General features: G+C 41.0%; 1 protein-coding gene across 1 annotated transcript in view; it reads left to right on the forward strand.

The window, feature by feature from the left end:
• lamc1 (laminin, gamma 1) overlaps nucleotides 1-17,531 on the forward strand; it is a 251,907-nt gene that overhangs the window by 214,246 nt on the left and 20,130 nt on the right. The window contains exons 14-19 of the mRNA XM_078218326.1: nucleotides 1,373-1,618; nucleotides 2,245-2,398; nucleotides 3,679-3,821; nucleotides 3,909-4,087; nucleotides 11,347-11,503; nucleotides 15,700-15,905. Of these exons, the coding sequence (XP_078074452.1) occupies nucleotides 1,373-1,618; nucleotides 2,245-2,398; nucleotides 3,679-3,821; nucleotides 3,909-4,087; nucleotides 11,347-11,503; nucleotides 15,700-15,905 (1,085 nt within the window). The remainder of the gene's footprint in view (nucleotides 1-1,372; nucleotides 1,619-2,244; nucleotides 2,399-3,678; nucleotides 3,822-3,908; nucleotides 4,088-11,346; nucleotides 11,504-15,699; nucleotides 15,906-17,531) is intronic.

Below are 17,531 nucleotides of genomic sequence, written 5' to 3' on the forward strand. Positions count from 1 at the left end.
CAACAGGTTTATTTTGGTAGCACAAGCTTCCGGGGGACTTGAGACTTCGTACTGTGCTTACCCAAATAGGTGTCAGAGTGTGGTGACTAGGGGATTCAGTAACTTCATTGCAGTGTTAATGTAAGCCTACTTGTGACACTAATAAATAAACTTAAACATTCACTTGATAAATATTTGTGTTTGAAAGTATGATCTAACATTCAGCAACAATTCCGGAAATGGATTTAAATCCTGTACACTCAGCTGACATGTTTCGAGAAAGCTGTCACACACATTTGATCTGGCCTACAATTCTGCATTGTTGACTCTAATGGCTTCAGGATAACAAAAGCAGCCTGACCCTGTCCTTGCAGCAGGGGTACTCTTGAACTCCCTGTCGGGGTGCCTGGACAGTGATTGGAAGTGGAATGCATGCGTGGTTTTTCCCCTCCTGAGACCATAGGCACTAAAGCCAACAGCCATGCTTCAGGAGATGTCAGCTAGTCCAGCACAGATAGGGTATTGAGACTATTTTTCAGCTACACGTTGGTAAAGTTGTTCAGCTATCAGGAGTGTAACCTTCATGTGCATCTAATTTGGTTGGGCAGGTTGAAGTTGTTCTATTTTATTTCATTTATTCATAAACAATTGAGCTGCATTTGGATCAAGTACAACATACAGTTGAAGAGCCAATGCCTCAGAGGTTACCCTCACTGGTAATAGAAGTAATTACTTCAGTAGTATGGAACACTAAATATGGTTGGCTGGAATGCTGCCATGATAACTAATTTTACTAGTTGGCAGAGATAGTTCATTCCAGTGTGCAGTTAGAACAGCTCATGCAGATCTTTCACAGAAAAGGCTATAATCTTATGAAACAAGAGAATTCCACAGACTTTTGAACTCTGTTTCATGCAAAGCTTCAACAAAAATAAGCATTGATCTCAGTTGCAGAAGTTTGCAAGCATTACAAAGCAGCATGGCTGAAGGGATTATATATTATTACCTCCTAATGTCATGATTTAGTCTACTTAGCCTACTTAACTGCTCACTAAAAATAAATGTATTCTTTCTAAAATGTTTTCTTTTAGACTAGGTTTCATATTTTGTTTATTGGTTAGAGTCCAAAGGTTGAGCACTACTAGTTCTGAGCACTGTATTTTGTAAGTTGGTCCATGCCAAGCTGAAGTGAGTAATTTTAAATGCAGGATTATTTAATTTGCCTTTGTGACTATCCTCCCTTGTATAAGCTTAAGAGGAACCATTTGTTTTCTTCATCCCAATCGCTATTGTAATACCGAAACTTGGGGGATCATTTTTTACAAACGTGGGAATGTTCATTTTAATGAACTTGGTGTATGTACTGTAATAAATTATCTTTTATTTCAAACAGGTAAACGGTGTGAGCTGTGTGATGATGGGTACTATGGTGATCCATTAGGAAATGAGGGGCCCGTGAGACCATGCAAACCATGTCACTGCAGTGACAACATTGATCCAAATGCTGTAGGGAACTGTAATCGGCTGACAGGAGAGTGTTTAAAGTGCATCTACAACACTGATGGATTTTACTGTGACAGATGTAAAGATGGATTTTATGGAAACGCATTAAATCCAATTCCATCAGAAAAATGTAACGGTGAGCCTCACGTTTGACTTTACCTGCGTTAAATGCTCCTAAAATAACTGTTAAAATGCTTAAAAACAACTCGGTGAAATTTGAGTTCCAGATTCCCTTATCTTGGACATTAAGATGTAAAGTGTATTGAGTCATTTTACTCCCTTAAAAAGGTACTGTATAAATGCAAGTTATTGTGCAGAGAAAAAATTAAATTTCCCACTCTTCTGGTAAACTCCACCCCCAACCACTTGTTCACTTGTGTACCTTGAGCATTCTTTACAACTGCTTTCAGTGCAAATTTATGTTTGACTGACAAAAATCTCTTGACTGGGGAAAACTTTTCTTTTAACCCAACAAAAATCCTTTGTATTGCAGTATTTCCCTGATAGTTATTTTTGTTAGTTCCTTCCTGATGTCTTGCATTATGTTTTCTCTGGACACGGCATTTCTGGATTAAAATCATACAAGTTTCTCTGAGTGAGAGGAGGTGCCTTGGTTGTATTCTTTACTAGGTAATAGTATGAGAAGAAAATATATAAATGATCCTTCCTGCTCTCTCTACCCATCCTACCTCCTCCTCCTTCCTGCTCTGCACTATCCAAGAACCTTTTCTTCAAAGGCTAAAACGCACTTTTTTTTTGCAGCTTGTAATTGTTCTCCTTATGGCACCGTGGATCAGCAAAGGAACTGCAACCAAGTCACTGGGCTATGCGAGTGCTTAATTCATGTCATGGGCAGGGACTGTAGTCAATGTGAGCCAGGCTATTACAATCTTCGTAGCGGTCAGGGCTGTCAGAGGTAAGTCAAGTAGAGGAGTTTGAGCAAAATTATTTTCTTGCTGCAGCTGTTTGTAATTGAGGTAACAAGACAATGATATATTTAAAGGGGCCTTAAATGAAGTTGAGTGTAAATTTATTTTAGACACTTTAGACCTCTAACTCCCATCTGTTTTGTATAAATAACCTGTATTTAATTTGTTTGTATAACCAAATACAGAATGGGATAAAGTTATAGCAAAGGCAAATATTTTTCAAAGTTGACCCTTTCTGTACAGTAGTAAAGTTGGTTTTCTCTTTCTATATGGGTTGGGGGAAAAATAATTGAGGCGTGTTTGTACATATAGTTGGAGAACATTGTAGGATACAAATGTGTTGAAAGCCACTGATTTCGTGTGAAAGCTAACGGGATCAGAGGAAGTGTTTGGCTAACAAAGTTACTGCCATTACTTTGATTGCTGCTATCTATTTCTCTTGATCTGTTGTTGCTCTTCTATCCATGGAAATTCTGATACGTGCAATATTAATAAATTATACAGCAATACTCAAAGTGCTGTGAACAGAATAATCTTTCACAAAATTGCAGTGGCAACACATGAAAGATGTCTGTGCAAGCTACAGGTGTGAAAGATGGCAATTTGCAGAAAGAATGGTTGTGCTTGAGGAACAGGTAACAAGGACCACGGAAAGCAGATAATTGATGATACACAGAGGAAACAGCCTACTTTGTTTTTCAAAAAGAACAAAGTATGAGAGGACAGAACAGTTTTGAGGCAACCAGTGTTGAAATCTGTAATCCCAGGTTGAAATAAAGTTCCTTTGACACAACATTCCTTCACTTTTACTTTTTACAAACAAAAGTTCCAGTTCTGTTGTCCTGCTTGAATTCTTGGCTTGGGGACAGCTAGTCAGCAGAAATCAGAAGGAAACTGATGTTTAGCATTGGATGTGAGATTATTTGTCATAAATCAGTAAATTGTCTTCCGATAGATGGTCTGGTTTAGAATAGCTGAAGATATTGAAGAATTATTCCAGCAGTGTAGACAACTCTGCACTTTATCCATACATCAGTGTGGCTGGCAATCTTGCTAACTTGTGGAGTAAAGACACTGTAAGACACCTTGCATACGTAAGACGATGCTCATGCATAGCATTATGGATTCAGGAATATTAAGAAAGAAAATAACTCTTTCATGTAAATTGTATCCATCTCTATACAATGGAACTTAACAGCTAATGTTGTTCTTCACAGTGCAACATGAAGGGCTTCATTAATTGAATTCACTGCTTGTCTGCTCCCAGGTGTGACTGTAATCCCATTGGTTCTGTTAATGGTCAATGCGATGCCCAGAGTGGACAGTGTGAATGCCAACCTGGTGTTGTTGGCCAGCAGTGTGATGAGTGTGAACCATATCACTTTGGGTTTGGCCAGGATGGATGCAAACGTAAGCAAAATAACTTAATATCTCAAAAATCGGATCATCAATTTCTTAAAGAAACAAGTGCAAGAGTAGTTTTATCTATTTTTGCAGCCTGTGACTGCGACCGTGAGGGCTCTCAATCTCTACAGTGCAAGGAAGATGGAAAATGTGACTGCAAGGCAGGATTCGTGGGTACGCACTGTGACCAGTGTGAAGAAAACTATTTCTACAATCGAACAAGACCTGGCTGCCAGGAGTGTCCTACCTGTTACAGGCTGGTGAAAGATAAGGTAGGAGAATTCATTTGTAGTATAGCATTTGGTAGTTATACACAGTACTTCATTTGATCCTTCTGATGCTGGAGCTACTTGAAAGGGAGAGACTATGAATGTTCGGTGAGAGCAAGATCAGGTTCACTGTTAAAACCCAAAAATAGGACTAATTGCTCAGCAGCACTTACCCTCTCCGCTTGCATGTGAACAAACTACTTAAGTAGTTTAAGCAGGGGAGATACCAGCAGCAGCCAGGCCTGTGACACTACAGCTGGTTCTGCTGTGGGACGGGGTCGGGCAAAGAGCAAACGAGCAGTAGTAATAGGGGACTCGCTAGTTAGAGGCACAGACAGGCGTTTCTGTGGCCGCAATAGAGACTCCAGGATGGTGTTGCCTCCCTGGTGCCAGAGTCAAGGACGTCTGAGCGCTTGCAGGACATTCTTAAGGGGGAGGGTGAGCAGCCAGAGGTCGTTGTACATATTGGTACCAACGACAGGTAGGAAAAGGGATGAGGTCCTGAAGTGTGAATGTAGAGAGTTAGGCAGAAGGCTAAAGTGCAGGACCTCCTAAGGTAGTAATTTCAGGACTACTACCGCTGCCACGTGCTAGTGAGAGTATGAATAGGAGGATTAGGCAGATGAATGCATGGCTTGAGAGCTGGTGCAGGAGGCATGGATTTAGATTTTTGGATCATTGGGATCTTTTCTGGGGAAGGGCTGACCTGTTCAAGAGGGGTAGGTTGCATCTGAACTGGAGGGGGACTAACATCTTGGCGGGGAGATTTGCTAGAGCCACTCGGGAGGGTTTAAACTAGTTTGGCAGGGGGGTGGGATCCAAAGCAGTAGGGAGACAGAAGAGAAGTTTGAGGACAGCACAGAAGTTAAGGAGAGCACATTAAGTAGTAAAGGCAGTGTCAGTAATCCTAGTACCAGACAGATCAGGCAAAAACAGGACAGAGAACAAGGGTAGTCCAGATTAAACTGCATTTATTTCAATGCAAGAGGCCTGACGGGCAAGGCAGATGAACTCGGCATGGATGGGTACATGGGACTGAGATATTATAGCAATTACTGAAACATGCCTAAGGCAGGGACAGGACTGGCAGCTCAATGTTCCAGGGTACAGATGCTATAGGAAAGATAGAACAGGAGGTAAGAGAGGAGGGGGAGTTACACTTTTGATCAGGGAAAGCATCACGGCCGTACTGAGAGGGGATATATCCGAGGGTTCAGCCACTGAGTCTATATGGGTAGAACTGAGAAATAAGAAGGGGGAAATCACTTTGATAGGGTTGTACTATAGGCCCCCAAATAGTCAGCGGGGAATTGAGGAGCAAATATGTAAGGAGATTACAGATAGCTCCAAGAAAAATAGGGTGGTAATAGTCGGAGATTTTAACTCTCCCAACATTGACTGGGACAGCCATAGTATTAGAGGGTAGGATGGAGAGAAATTTGTTGAGTGTATTCAGGAGGAATTTCTCATTCAGTATGTGGATGGCCCGACTAGAGAGGGGGCAAAACTTTACCTCCTCTTGGGAAATAAGGAAGGACAGGTGACAGAAGTGTTAGTGAGGGATCACTTTGGGACCAGTGACCATAATTCTATTGGTTTTAAGATAGCTATGGAGAATGATAGGTCTGGCCCAAAAGTTAAAATTCTAAATTGGGGCAAGGCCAATTTTGATGGCATCAGACAGGAACTTTCAAAAGTTAATTGGGGGAGTCTGTGGGAAGGCAAAGGGACGTCTGGTAAGTGGCACACTTTCAAAAGTTTGTTATCCAGGGTTCAGGATAAACACATTCGTTTTACAGTGAAGGGCAAGGCTGGCAGAAATAGGGAACCCTCGATGACTCGGGATATTGAGGCCCTGGTCAAGAAGAAAGAGGCACATGACATGCATAGGCAGCTGGGATCAAGTGAATCCCTTAAAGAGTATAGTGGGTATAGGAGTAGAGTTGAGAGAGAAATCAGGAGGGCAAAAAGGGGACACAAGATTGTTTTGGCATATAAGGCAAAGGAGAATTCAAAGGGCTTCTACAAATACATAAAGAGCAAAAGAGTAACAAGGGAGAGAGTAGGGCCTCTTGAGGATCAAAAAGGTCATCTATGTGCAGATCCAAAAGAGATGGGTGAGATCCTAAATGAATATTTCTCATCAGTATTTACTGTTGAGAAAAGCATGGATATTAGGGAACTTGGGGAAATAAATAGTGATGTCTTGAGGAGTGTACATATTACAGAGAAGGTGGTGCTGGATGTCTTAAAGCGCATCAAGGTAGATAAATCCCTGGGACCTGATGAAATGTATTCCAGGACATTGTGGGAGGCTAGGGAGGAAATTGTGGGTCCCCTAGCCGAGATATTTGAATCATCGATAGCCACGGATGAGGTGCCTGAAGATTGGAGAGTGGCAAATGTTGTGCCTTTGTTTAAAAAGGGCTGCAGGGAAAAGCCTAGGAACTACAGGCCAGTTAGCCTCACGTCTGTGGTGGGTAAATTGTTGGAAGGTATTTTGAGAGACAGGATCTACAGGCATTTAGAGACGCATGGACTGATTAGGGACAGTCAGCATGGCTTTGTGAGTGGAAAATCATGTCTCTCAAATTTGATTGCGTTTTTTGAAGGGGTAACCAAGAAGGTAGATGAGGGCAGTGCAGTTGATGTTGTCTACATGGACTTTAGCAAGGCCTTTGACAAGATACCGATGGTAGGTTGTTGCATAAGGTTAAATCTCATGGGATCCAGGGTGAGGTATCTAAATGGATACAAAATTGGCTTCGTGGCGGAAGCCAGAGGGTGGTTGTAGAGAATTGTTTTTCAAACTGGAGGCCTGTGACCAGCGGTGTGCCTCAGGGATCAGTGCTGGGTCCACTGTTATTTGTCATTTCTATTAATGATTTGGATGAGAATATAGGAGGCATGGTTAGTAAGTTTGCAGATGACACTAAAATTGGTAGCATAGTGGACAGTGAAGAATGCTATCTCCAATTGCAACAGGATCTTGATCAATTGGGCCAGTGGGCTGACGAATGGCAGATGGAGTTTAATTTAGACAAATGCGAGGTGATGCATTTTGGTAGATTGAACCAGGGCAGGAAATCATAGAAATCATTGAAACCCTACAGTGCAGAAGGAGGCCATTCGGCCCATCGAGTCTGCACCGACCACAATCCCACCCAGGCCCTACCCCCATATCCCTACATATTGTACCCGTTAATCCCTCTAACCTACACATCTCAGGACACTAAGGGGCAATTTTAGCATGGCCAATCGACCTAACCCACTCATCTTTGGACTGTGGGAGGAAACCCACGCAGACACGAGAATGTGCAAACTCCACACAGACAGTGACCCAAGCCGGGAAGCGAACCCAGGTCCCTGGAGCTGTGAAGCAACAGTGCTAACCACTGTGCTACCGTGCTGCCCTTGCTCAGTTAATGGTAGGGCGTTGGGGAGAATTACAGAACAAAGAGATCGAGGGGTACATGTTCATAGCTCCTTGAAAGTGGAGTCACAGGTGGACAGAGTGGTGAAGAAGGCATTCAGCATGCTTGGTTTCATCGGTCAGAACGCTGAATACAGGAGTTGGAATGTCTTGTTGAAGTTGTACAAGACATTGGTAAGGCCACACTTGGAATACTGGTGTGCAATTCTGGTCCCCCTATTATAGAAAGGATATTATTAAACTAGAAAGAGTGCAGAAAAAATTTACTAGGCTGCTACGAGGACTTGATGGATGGAGTTATAAAGAGAGGTTGGATAGACTGGGACTTTTTTCTCTGGAGTGTAGGAGGCTGAGAGGTGATCTTATAGAGGTCTATAAAATAATGAGGGGCATAGATCAGATAGATAGTCATTATCTTTTCCCAAAGGTAGGGGTGTCTAAAACTAGAGGGCATAGGTTTAAGGTGAGAGGAGAGAGATACAATAGTGTCCAGAGGGGCAATTTTTTCTCACACAGGGTGGTGAGTGTCTGGACCAAGCTGCCAGAGGTAGTAGTAGAGGCAGGTACAATTTTTTGTCTTTTAAAAAGCATTTAGATAGTTACATGGGTACAATGGATATAGAGGGATATGGGCCAAATGCGGACAATTGTGATTAGCTTAGGGGTTTTACAAAAAAAGGGGTGGCATGGACAAGTTGGGCCGAAGGGCCTGTTTCCATGCTGTAAACCTCTATGACTCTAAGTAAAATACCAGATGAGGGCTAAACCCTTGTCCGTCCCATCAAATCTATGCTGGATGTTTTCATTTGAAATCCATCTCTCTCTCCTCCTTGCTTCATTTCTTAATACTCTTTCAATGCAACTCTCCAAGTTCTTTTCAAATGAATTTACACTTTCTGCTTCAACTGCAGATTGTGACAGACTTTCAGATTCGAGCTATACATAATGTTGCGGTACCTGTTATTTTAGTTTTAGATCCATTTAACCCTCTTAAATTTGTGTCGTCTTATTACTGTTCCTCCTACCTGTGGAAACACTTATCATCGCTTACTTTTACCGTAACTCTTAATTTTGAAGGTCTTGATCAGGTCAACTGGAGGCTCAGATTTTTTGTGGTCAGTAGCAAATCAAGAAAGCAACCTACAAAGATCTAATAATTTCTGTGGCATGGACTTCCCCTTTCCCAACAACAGTTTAAATCTATTTCCAAGTCAAGAGGATGTCTTGATGTGCAGCAGTGATGTTAGCAAGCACTTAAACCAAGCATATTGGTTTAATCAGAAAGTTAAACTTTATATCCTTCACTTTTCGTTGGAAATTTCAGATCCCAAAACAAATGATTGATTGGACCAAGAAGCTAACATAAAGATAAACTTCAAAAAGATTTTAATTTTGTTATCATTATAGCAAAACTTGATATTCCACAGATATAAAATTAGCTTCTCAGGGTCAGTGGGTATTTAGCAGTAATTATAAAGTTGGTACACTTTAAAAACATTTTCAAGGGACTTTAACTGAGATTAATGGTTGTTGTCTATTCAATTGATTGTCTTGGATGCCTCAACTGTGCACCCACTGGAAAAACATAGAATCACTATGAGAGCAGTTTTTAGATTTTAGTGTTATACATGTGTGAACTCCAGAAATTGCTGTCAGTTTCAGCAGAGTATTGAGTTCAAATGCTGACAGTTGTGTCATCAATATCATCGCAAAACCCGGCCAAATTATTTTGCCAAGTCTTAACGAAAAAGCTTTCTAATTTTTCTCTCAACTGTTGTGCTTCAACTGTGGTAACATGCCAGAGTTAGAGCATGTTCTAGAGCCAGGTTTCAAAGATTACATGAAATTTACCTAAGGCCTTAATAATAATTCCCTTTTTTGGGAGTCTAAAACTAGTAGAAATGAATATAAGAAAACCAATAATAAATACAATAAGTGTTACGATCCCTGTGGGGAAGCATAAAGCAAAATAACTAAATTTACTGAATGACACCCACATGAAGAAATTACCAACAAGTTTCCACACTTTGTAGCTTTTCCTTAACACTAATCAAAACCAAATGAAATTTCACATGAAGTATCATTTGCCTGTTAATTCAAATAAAAAGGAAATTTTCACTTTAAATAGTTGATGCAACAAAGATATGTCTTGTACAACCATAAACACTGGCATTACTCCCCACACCAATGTGATATTACTGGTATTAACTACTGTTGCAAAGTTGAGTTTAGAATGTTAGAATTTGGTGTTTGTGAAATTGTAAAATGCTAGAATGGAAAGCAGTTCATGGTCCCTTTAAAAGGTGATGCTTTTTCTGTACTTAGAATTTTTAAAAAGGTGTACATACATGGAGAGCCCAAATTGAAACATTTCTGTCGAGAGGCCAAGCAGTAGTGTTGCTCAGACAACAGGCTGTTTTTAAATTTTAGCCAATCGGTTTAAATTAGGCATTTAGATACTAAGCACCTATTGAATTTGAAATTGATGGTTTTGGCAACCGGAAACCAATCCTATTGTGGGAAATATTGATATGTCATCAGGGGTATAAGACGGGTAGAGCACCTGTCATCAATCGCAGCTCTAGAGAGAGACTTGCTGGCTCTCATAGCTGCATTTATGTCTTAAAAGAAAGCGCCATCTGAATAGCAAAGGTATCAAAAGAAAACAGAGGTTCCAGATGGAAGAAATCAACAAAGAAGACAGGAAGATTCCGTCTTAAAAACAATTGGAGATTTCACAGATATTTTAAAATAATTACAAATTTTCCTTCCTGTATTGAATCTGGGTGAAACGTCATCATGTAAGGAACTTGGGGGTGGGGTTGCAGAGTGTGGTTAAAGCGTGAAACCTGCTACCAGATGGAAAAGTTGAGGCATGTGGCACAGATGCATTTAAGTGGTAGCTAAGTAAATACATGAGGAAGAAAGGGTTCTAGGATTAGATGAGTTTGGGTGGGTGGAGGCCCACCTGGACGATAGACACTGATATAGACTAGTTGGACTGAGTGACCTGTTTCCATGCTGTAGATTCTATGGGTGGGACTTTACAGCCTCGCTCGGGCGAAACTGGAAATTCCCGCCTGAGGTTAACGGAAATTTCCATTGTCGGACACTCACCCGTGCCGATTCTGTGGCAGATGAGGTGATAGAATTCCGGCATGTATATCCAATTTTCCATCATCAGACTTTAGTGCTCTTCCCCAAGTTACAAAGTCTAAATAAATCCACGTTGGGTTCTCTACTCCAGCATGAATCAGTATCCTTAGGGAGACAGATGGAATCAAATCTTCCTCACATGACTGGATAATGTGAAGGCATCCTTCATACATGAATTATCATCACTAGCAAGGAAAGAAAGGTATTTTCAGCAAACCTAAAATTGATTAAATACAGTTATCTTAACAATAGATGACCATGAATTACCATTGAAGAGTGTTATTAATAAGTATTGCAGTTAATAAGAGGGATATGCATGTAGGTTAGCACTTGCATATTTCAACAAGTGAGTCCAGGGAAAGGACTAAAGAGAAGTGAAGAACTCTATTTTATAAAGGAAATCAACTTGTTTCTAGGAATGTAATACTTTGAATCATTGATTAAATCTTAAATAACAACTTTGAAGCCAAGGACGCACGTGCATTACTTTTTATTTTTGCACCAGGATGTACTATATTTGGCTTCAGTTGCCAAAATGGGTTCTGGATGACATGCTAGTTTATCTTGTTTTGATTGGCTGTGTAATTGTATGTTGGTAGATAAGATTGCATAAGCTGCAATTGATTTAATTGGTTCCCCACTGGATATCTTTTATCCTGTGACATTTGCTCAGGTAACTGAACACAGGCAGAAGCTTAAGGACCTGGAAGATTTAATTGCGAACCTTGGGACGAGCCAGGATACAGTGAGTGACAAGGCCTTTGAAGAAAGACTCAAGGAAGCTGAACAAACCATTATGGACTTGCTGAGGGATGCTGAAAACATGAGAGGTATATACATTGTGACTGACGTCTTGGACTTGATGTTAATAAAATGATTAAAATTTCCAATTATCTTTTTGACACTTGATCTTTATTGCAATTTCCTTAACTGAAATCATTGCTGGCTAGAACTCGAATATTGCTGAAAAGACAAAAATGTTGCAGAAGCTTTTTGTCTTGCACTCATCAGGACAAATCCAAGAACGCCAAATTTAAATGATCACAACAATTTATGCTAAAGGAGAGAAGGGTGCTGTTGAAAGCAGTGGGAAACTATAGGCTCCCCAAGCCTGGGTAATTCAAAAAATGGTGCAAGGCTTACACGTTTTCCTTTTGTTTGCAAAGAACAGGTCCCTGTATATGAATATATATATATCACTTCTAGCAAGCATAGGTGAGCCACGTTACGAGCTTGACTGATTATCTTGAATTGGTTGTTAGTGTAGCTAATAACGCATCCAGGATTGTTCAGCAAATGTTGCCCTGTCGCAAAATGAGATCTAACAGTAAATGCATTGTAAGACATTTTGTTTAGGATTTGCAAGTGCACGCTGGTTGAGTGCACTCTATGTTCTATCTGTTGTGAACAACCAAAGGAATGTGATGTATGATTCGATGAACCAATCTCTGGGGTGTATGGCCTACATACTTGGCATCAACTGGCAATATAGAAACATAGAAAAACTACAGCACAAACAGGCCCTTCGGCCCACAAGTTGTGCTGAACACATCCCTACCTTCTAGACCTACCTATAACCCTCCATCCTATTAAGCTCCATGTACTGATCCAGGAGTCTCTTAAAAGACCCTATTGAGTTCGCCTCCACCACCACTGATGGCAGCCGATTCCACTCGCCCACCACCCTCTGTGTGAAAAATTTACCCCTAACATCTCCCCTGTACCTATCCCCCAGCAAGCTAAACCTGTGTCCTCTCGTAGCAGACATTTCCACCCTGGGAAAAAGCCTCTGAGAGTCCACCCGATCTATGCCTCTCAACATTTTATACACCTCTATTAGGTCTCCTCTCATCCTTCGTCTCTCCAAGGAGAAAAGACCGAGCTCCCTCATCCTATCCTCATAAGGCATGCCACTCAATCCAGGCAACATCCTTGTAAATCTCCTCTGCACCCTTTCAATCTTTTCCACATCCTTCCTATAGTGAGGCGACCAGAACTGAGCACAGTACTCCAAGTGGGGTCTGACGAGGGACTTATATAGCTGCATCATTATCCCCGCACTCCTCAACTCAGTCCCTCGATTGATAAAGGCCAGCACACCATACGCCTTCTTAACAACCTCCTCCACCTGCGGGGCCGATTTTAGAGTCCTATGGACCCGGACCCCAAGGTCCTTCTGATCCTCTACAGTACTAAGAGTCTTTCCCTTTATATTGTACTCCTTCATCCCATTTGACCTGCCATAATGGACCACGACGCATTTATCTGGGTTGAAGTCCATCTGCCACTTGTCCGCCCAGTCTTGCATCCTATCTATGTCCCTCTGTAACTTCTGACATCCCTCCAGACTATCCACAACCCCACCAACCTTCGTGTCGTCGGCAAACTTACCAACCCATCCCTCCGCTTCCTCATCCAGGTCATTTATGAAAATGACAAACAGCAAGGGTCCCAGAACAGATCCCTGGGGCACACCGCTGGTGACCGACCTCCATTTAGAAAAAGACCCATCTATACCCACTCTCTGCCTCCTTCAGGCAAGCCAGTTCTGGATCCACCGGGCAGCAGCCCCTTGGATCCCATGCCCCCTCACTTTTTCTAGAAGCCTTGCATGGGAGACCTTATCGAACGCCTTGCTAAAATCCATATAAACCACATCTACCGCCTTCCCTTCGTCAATGTGTTTATAATTCATACAAGACATTTCTCAGTTATATTGTTGGCAGCATGTCTTTTTAGACTGACACCAGCATCCTGCAGCTACTGTATGGTAGCAAGGTGAAGCCACTTTTTAAATCTTTTGAGAAACTTTGCCTTTCCAGGGTAATTTCAGGACACTTTTCAGATGAAAATTGTGGCCATAGGTTCTTCTGCAAGTTATGCAATAAATAATGAACAATGATCTGACCAGGATATCTTTGATGCACTCTATTTCTGCATCAAGCTTGTGAGGTGAGCAAATGGCTAGGGTTCTATTTACAAGATGGCTAATGAGATTAATTTTGTGACATGTGAAGCTATACAAATCTGAATGAATGTATTGACCTGTGAAGGGGTAGACTGTGGTGGAACTTGCACATCGAGGAAAGGGAACATGTTGGATTGCTCCATCTGGAAAGTGAATCAGAGCACGTGATGGAGCGGACTAAGGTGTGTAAGGAAATTCTTACAGGCTGTTGCAGATTCAAGATCGCGAATATTAGCATGAATTAAGACACATGGTTGAGTGGTTTATTACAGGAGTTCTTATTGAGTTTTCTAAATGCATAATAAGGGATACCTTCACTAAGACTATAAACAACTTACATATTTAAAACAACGCTTGACATTGCAAGCCTATTTATGAACATGCTGCTGAAAAAAGCCATTAAAAGTAGTGCTGCATCACTATATCAAGACAAGATAGAGCACCACTATTTTCTAAATCTGTATTCATTGTGAACTTACAAACTTAGCAATTTGTAGAATAAAATTCAGTTTTGATGACACTATGTATGCCCAGATGTAGCCATGGGATCCTTTCCAGATCCAATGTTTGCTCGCATTTTCATCAGTTTCCACGAGAAACATGTTTTTGATGGAATGAGCCCTAAACCACCACCTCCATGTATATTTCTGATATGTAGATGATACATTTGCGAACTTCAAATCTACAGGGATTTTCTTTCCTTAATATAGTCCACCCATGCTCAAGATGCAGCAGTCTAATGTGCTCCGTTTCCTCAACCTGCTAGTTGAGTAATCCACTCATAGGTTTCTCCACTACGGTCTACTGCAAGTCTACCTTCACCTGCCAATATATACGTTGGCATTTTTATATCTCCATTCACTGTAAAATTGGTTTTCTCAGCCATCTGGGAATAGAGTTTTGCCTAATAAAATAGGTACTGAAATGGCAAATAGGATTTACTGAATTATAATTAAATAGAATATATAATTTGTAAACTTCTCTGAATCAGATACAAGCCACTATCATTTGCTCCTCTTCTCACTGCCTTTTTTGCTGATTATTGGGTAAGGATAGGATATTCATGATCGGTTAATTTGTTGGCATTGCCTGTGTTCTCAAATGAATCGTTTTAGCAAAGCACTGAAAGGCAGCTGGCATTCAGAACAATTTGACATATGAGTTGATGTCTTAATAAGCGATGGAAAGGAAATAGCAAAATATTCAGGGGAGTAAAGAAGAAAATAAATCTCAATATAAGAAATATTTTTGGTTTTTAAATGATGAGAACAGATTATTTCATTGGAATTTCATTAATCCCATTTTATCAGGTTCATTTTTTTTCTTGTATCTAGTTTTTGATGAGGCATTTCAGGCGAGTTCAGTTTCCATCAGCCTTGCACAATGCACATAGAATATAGAAGGATGATAGAAAATTGACTCAGAGGGAAGAAACTGCATAGGGACATACAGCTAGGCTGGGCCACAGAAAAGCCTTGGGAGTAGATTTTACTTCCCAGTGCGATTCTGAAGGGAAATCGCGGAAGTCAGCAAGTTTCCTCCTCGCCTGTTGCAAATAGATACTATGGCAAATGCCAGGGAAGCAGTGGCGGATGGCCATGCGAAAATTGAGTGTTTAATGGATGCCTGTTTTGTATGCAGATGGGTGTGAAAAATTCTGAAATTAGTCAACAACTAAAAATGTTCTATTTCTCTGGACCTAAAGAAGCAGAGTTACTCATTGGCTAATACTAGCAAGGTTGTCATTCAAACTTACTTAATTGGTAATTTATCTTCCCCAAACAAGCAGGGTGCCCATGACATTTGTGCAGTTGAGTGAGAAAATTGCTCATGCATTTTTCTTGCCCTATTTCTGTTATGGAGGATTTGTGGTCTACCTTGGATTGAATTACCACGCATTAATAGGCATTGCATATCCCATAAGAGTATGGTGCCATATTTTCTCTCAATACTCATTAGCTGATGGGTAAATTTGCTCACCCAGCTGTGAAAATACATAACTAATGTGAAATCTTCCCTAATGTGGACCTATAACTTTGTGCAATATCTTTTTAACAGATGTAGACAAAAATCTTATGGACCGTTTGGCTGAAATTAATAACACTCTGTCAACCCAGTGGGGACGTCTTCAAAATATAAAGGATACAGTAGATAACACTGAAGAGCTGGCCGAGCGTTCCAATAATCGTATCCAGGATGCAGAGAAAGTGATCTCGAATGCTCGGACGGAGCTTGAAAAGGCCAAGGAAATCTTGGGCAACGTGGTATGTGTTTCTGTGCAAACCTCTCTGAATTCGGGCTAAATACAAGTATATAAATGAATTAAAGATCAGTACTTGTTGATTAATTAAGTAATGACCTGTTCTTGCATTGCAACAGTATCCAGAGTTAAACATTTTATAAACTGTGGTTTAAAGTGTTATTTTCCCATCCAAACATTTGATGTCAAGGGAATCAAAGAAGACAGCCCCATTGGAAAATGAGAGTTCTAATACTGGAGTTCATTTTTCTTTTGGCTCTTTTTTCCTTCCAGCTGGATTATAGCAAGGACATTCTGTAATGTACTATTGACCAGTTAAGGACGTGCAAAATTTCAGTTTATTTTTACAGGGAGGATTAGTCAACTATTTCAGTCAATTGTATTATAACCCAAATGTGACACTGGGACATATGATGTCCTGCCTGTCATGAAGAATGGTAATTAATTATATTATTATAGCCCATAAACTTTCAGCATAAATAGGATTTACTAACCCAGTAGTCATTTGATATCAAAATACATGCACTCATAATACTCTGTCTGCATGCTGCTATGTCTTTCCGCTGTCCAGATGAATTATTCTTGGCAATAATATTGTGCTTTCCATTCTGGAGACTGAATAAAGGGCCTACCTTGTATGTAGGTCTCAGCTATTCATTAAATAAGTTCTTAAACATGAATTGTTTTGCCCAAGTGAATTGCTAGCCTAGCTTCAGACTATGAAGGATCTACCTATATGTATGTCTTAGCTATTCATTAAATAAGTTGTTCAACAAAATTTGTTGCCTAGCTTCAGATTATGGTTGTAGCTAGAAAAATGAATTTGTATGCCAATGGCTTTGTTCATTTCGCTCTCTTTTTTGTGTTACCTCTTCTGTGGGTGCCAAGACCATGTGCGGGTCCCAAGCTAACACTTGTTATCAAGGTGCAACTTTTTGAAACAAGCTCCCAATTGGCCACATCTGTGTTCACCTCCAATTGAGATCAGTGGGTGGATTTGTGAGACAGGAAGCCCAATCCGAGCACCATATTATTGATTGGCCAGTAGACCATCGGAGGGGGAGGAGGGATTGCTAAGGAAGGACACCTCAAAATGGAGGCACTCTTGGAAGCCTTCTTAAAAATTAAAACTAAAAAAGGCCCACAATCATTGGGGTCATCTGCCCCTCGACAGGAATGGCTGTGGCCTTTTCATACATGCAGCTCATTCATTGAGCTAGTGAGAGGAGGAGCCAGTGGCCTTCCAGCCTGCTTTTGGTGCTGAACTCCTGACTCAGCAGGGGACAGTTTAATGCTGGGAAAATGCCGGTGAATTCTTAACATGGTCCTAATTGAGGACTTAGCTGCCTATTTCGGTGCAGGTTGCCAATTCCCGTGACCGCAAACTCTTAGGAAGCTTGCCTGGAGGTGGGGCAGCATTAGGGAGCCTTCCTGATGTATGACTACCTGAATTTGCCTGCCCGTCCTCCTCTGTGGCTAGACTCAGCCTGTGGGTTTGAGAGTTGATGCTATGGGAACCAGTATAAATATTGTGTGCTGACTTTCAATTTTGTGGATGACAATAGTGGCCCTCTGAATCGTCCGAAATATTTTTCTTATCTGGTAAGAAAGATTCTGGCTTTGCGTAGAT

Source organism: Mustelus asterias, chromosome 8 (genome assembly GCF_964213995.1).
Source record: "Mustelus asterias chromosome 8, sMusAst1.hap1.1, whole genome shotgun sequence".
Classification (NCBI taxonomy): domain Eukaryota; kingdom Metazoa; phylum Chordata; class Chondrichthyes; order Carcharhiniformes; family Triakidae; genus Mustelus; species Mustelus asterias.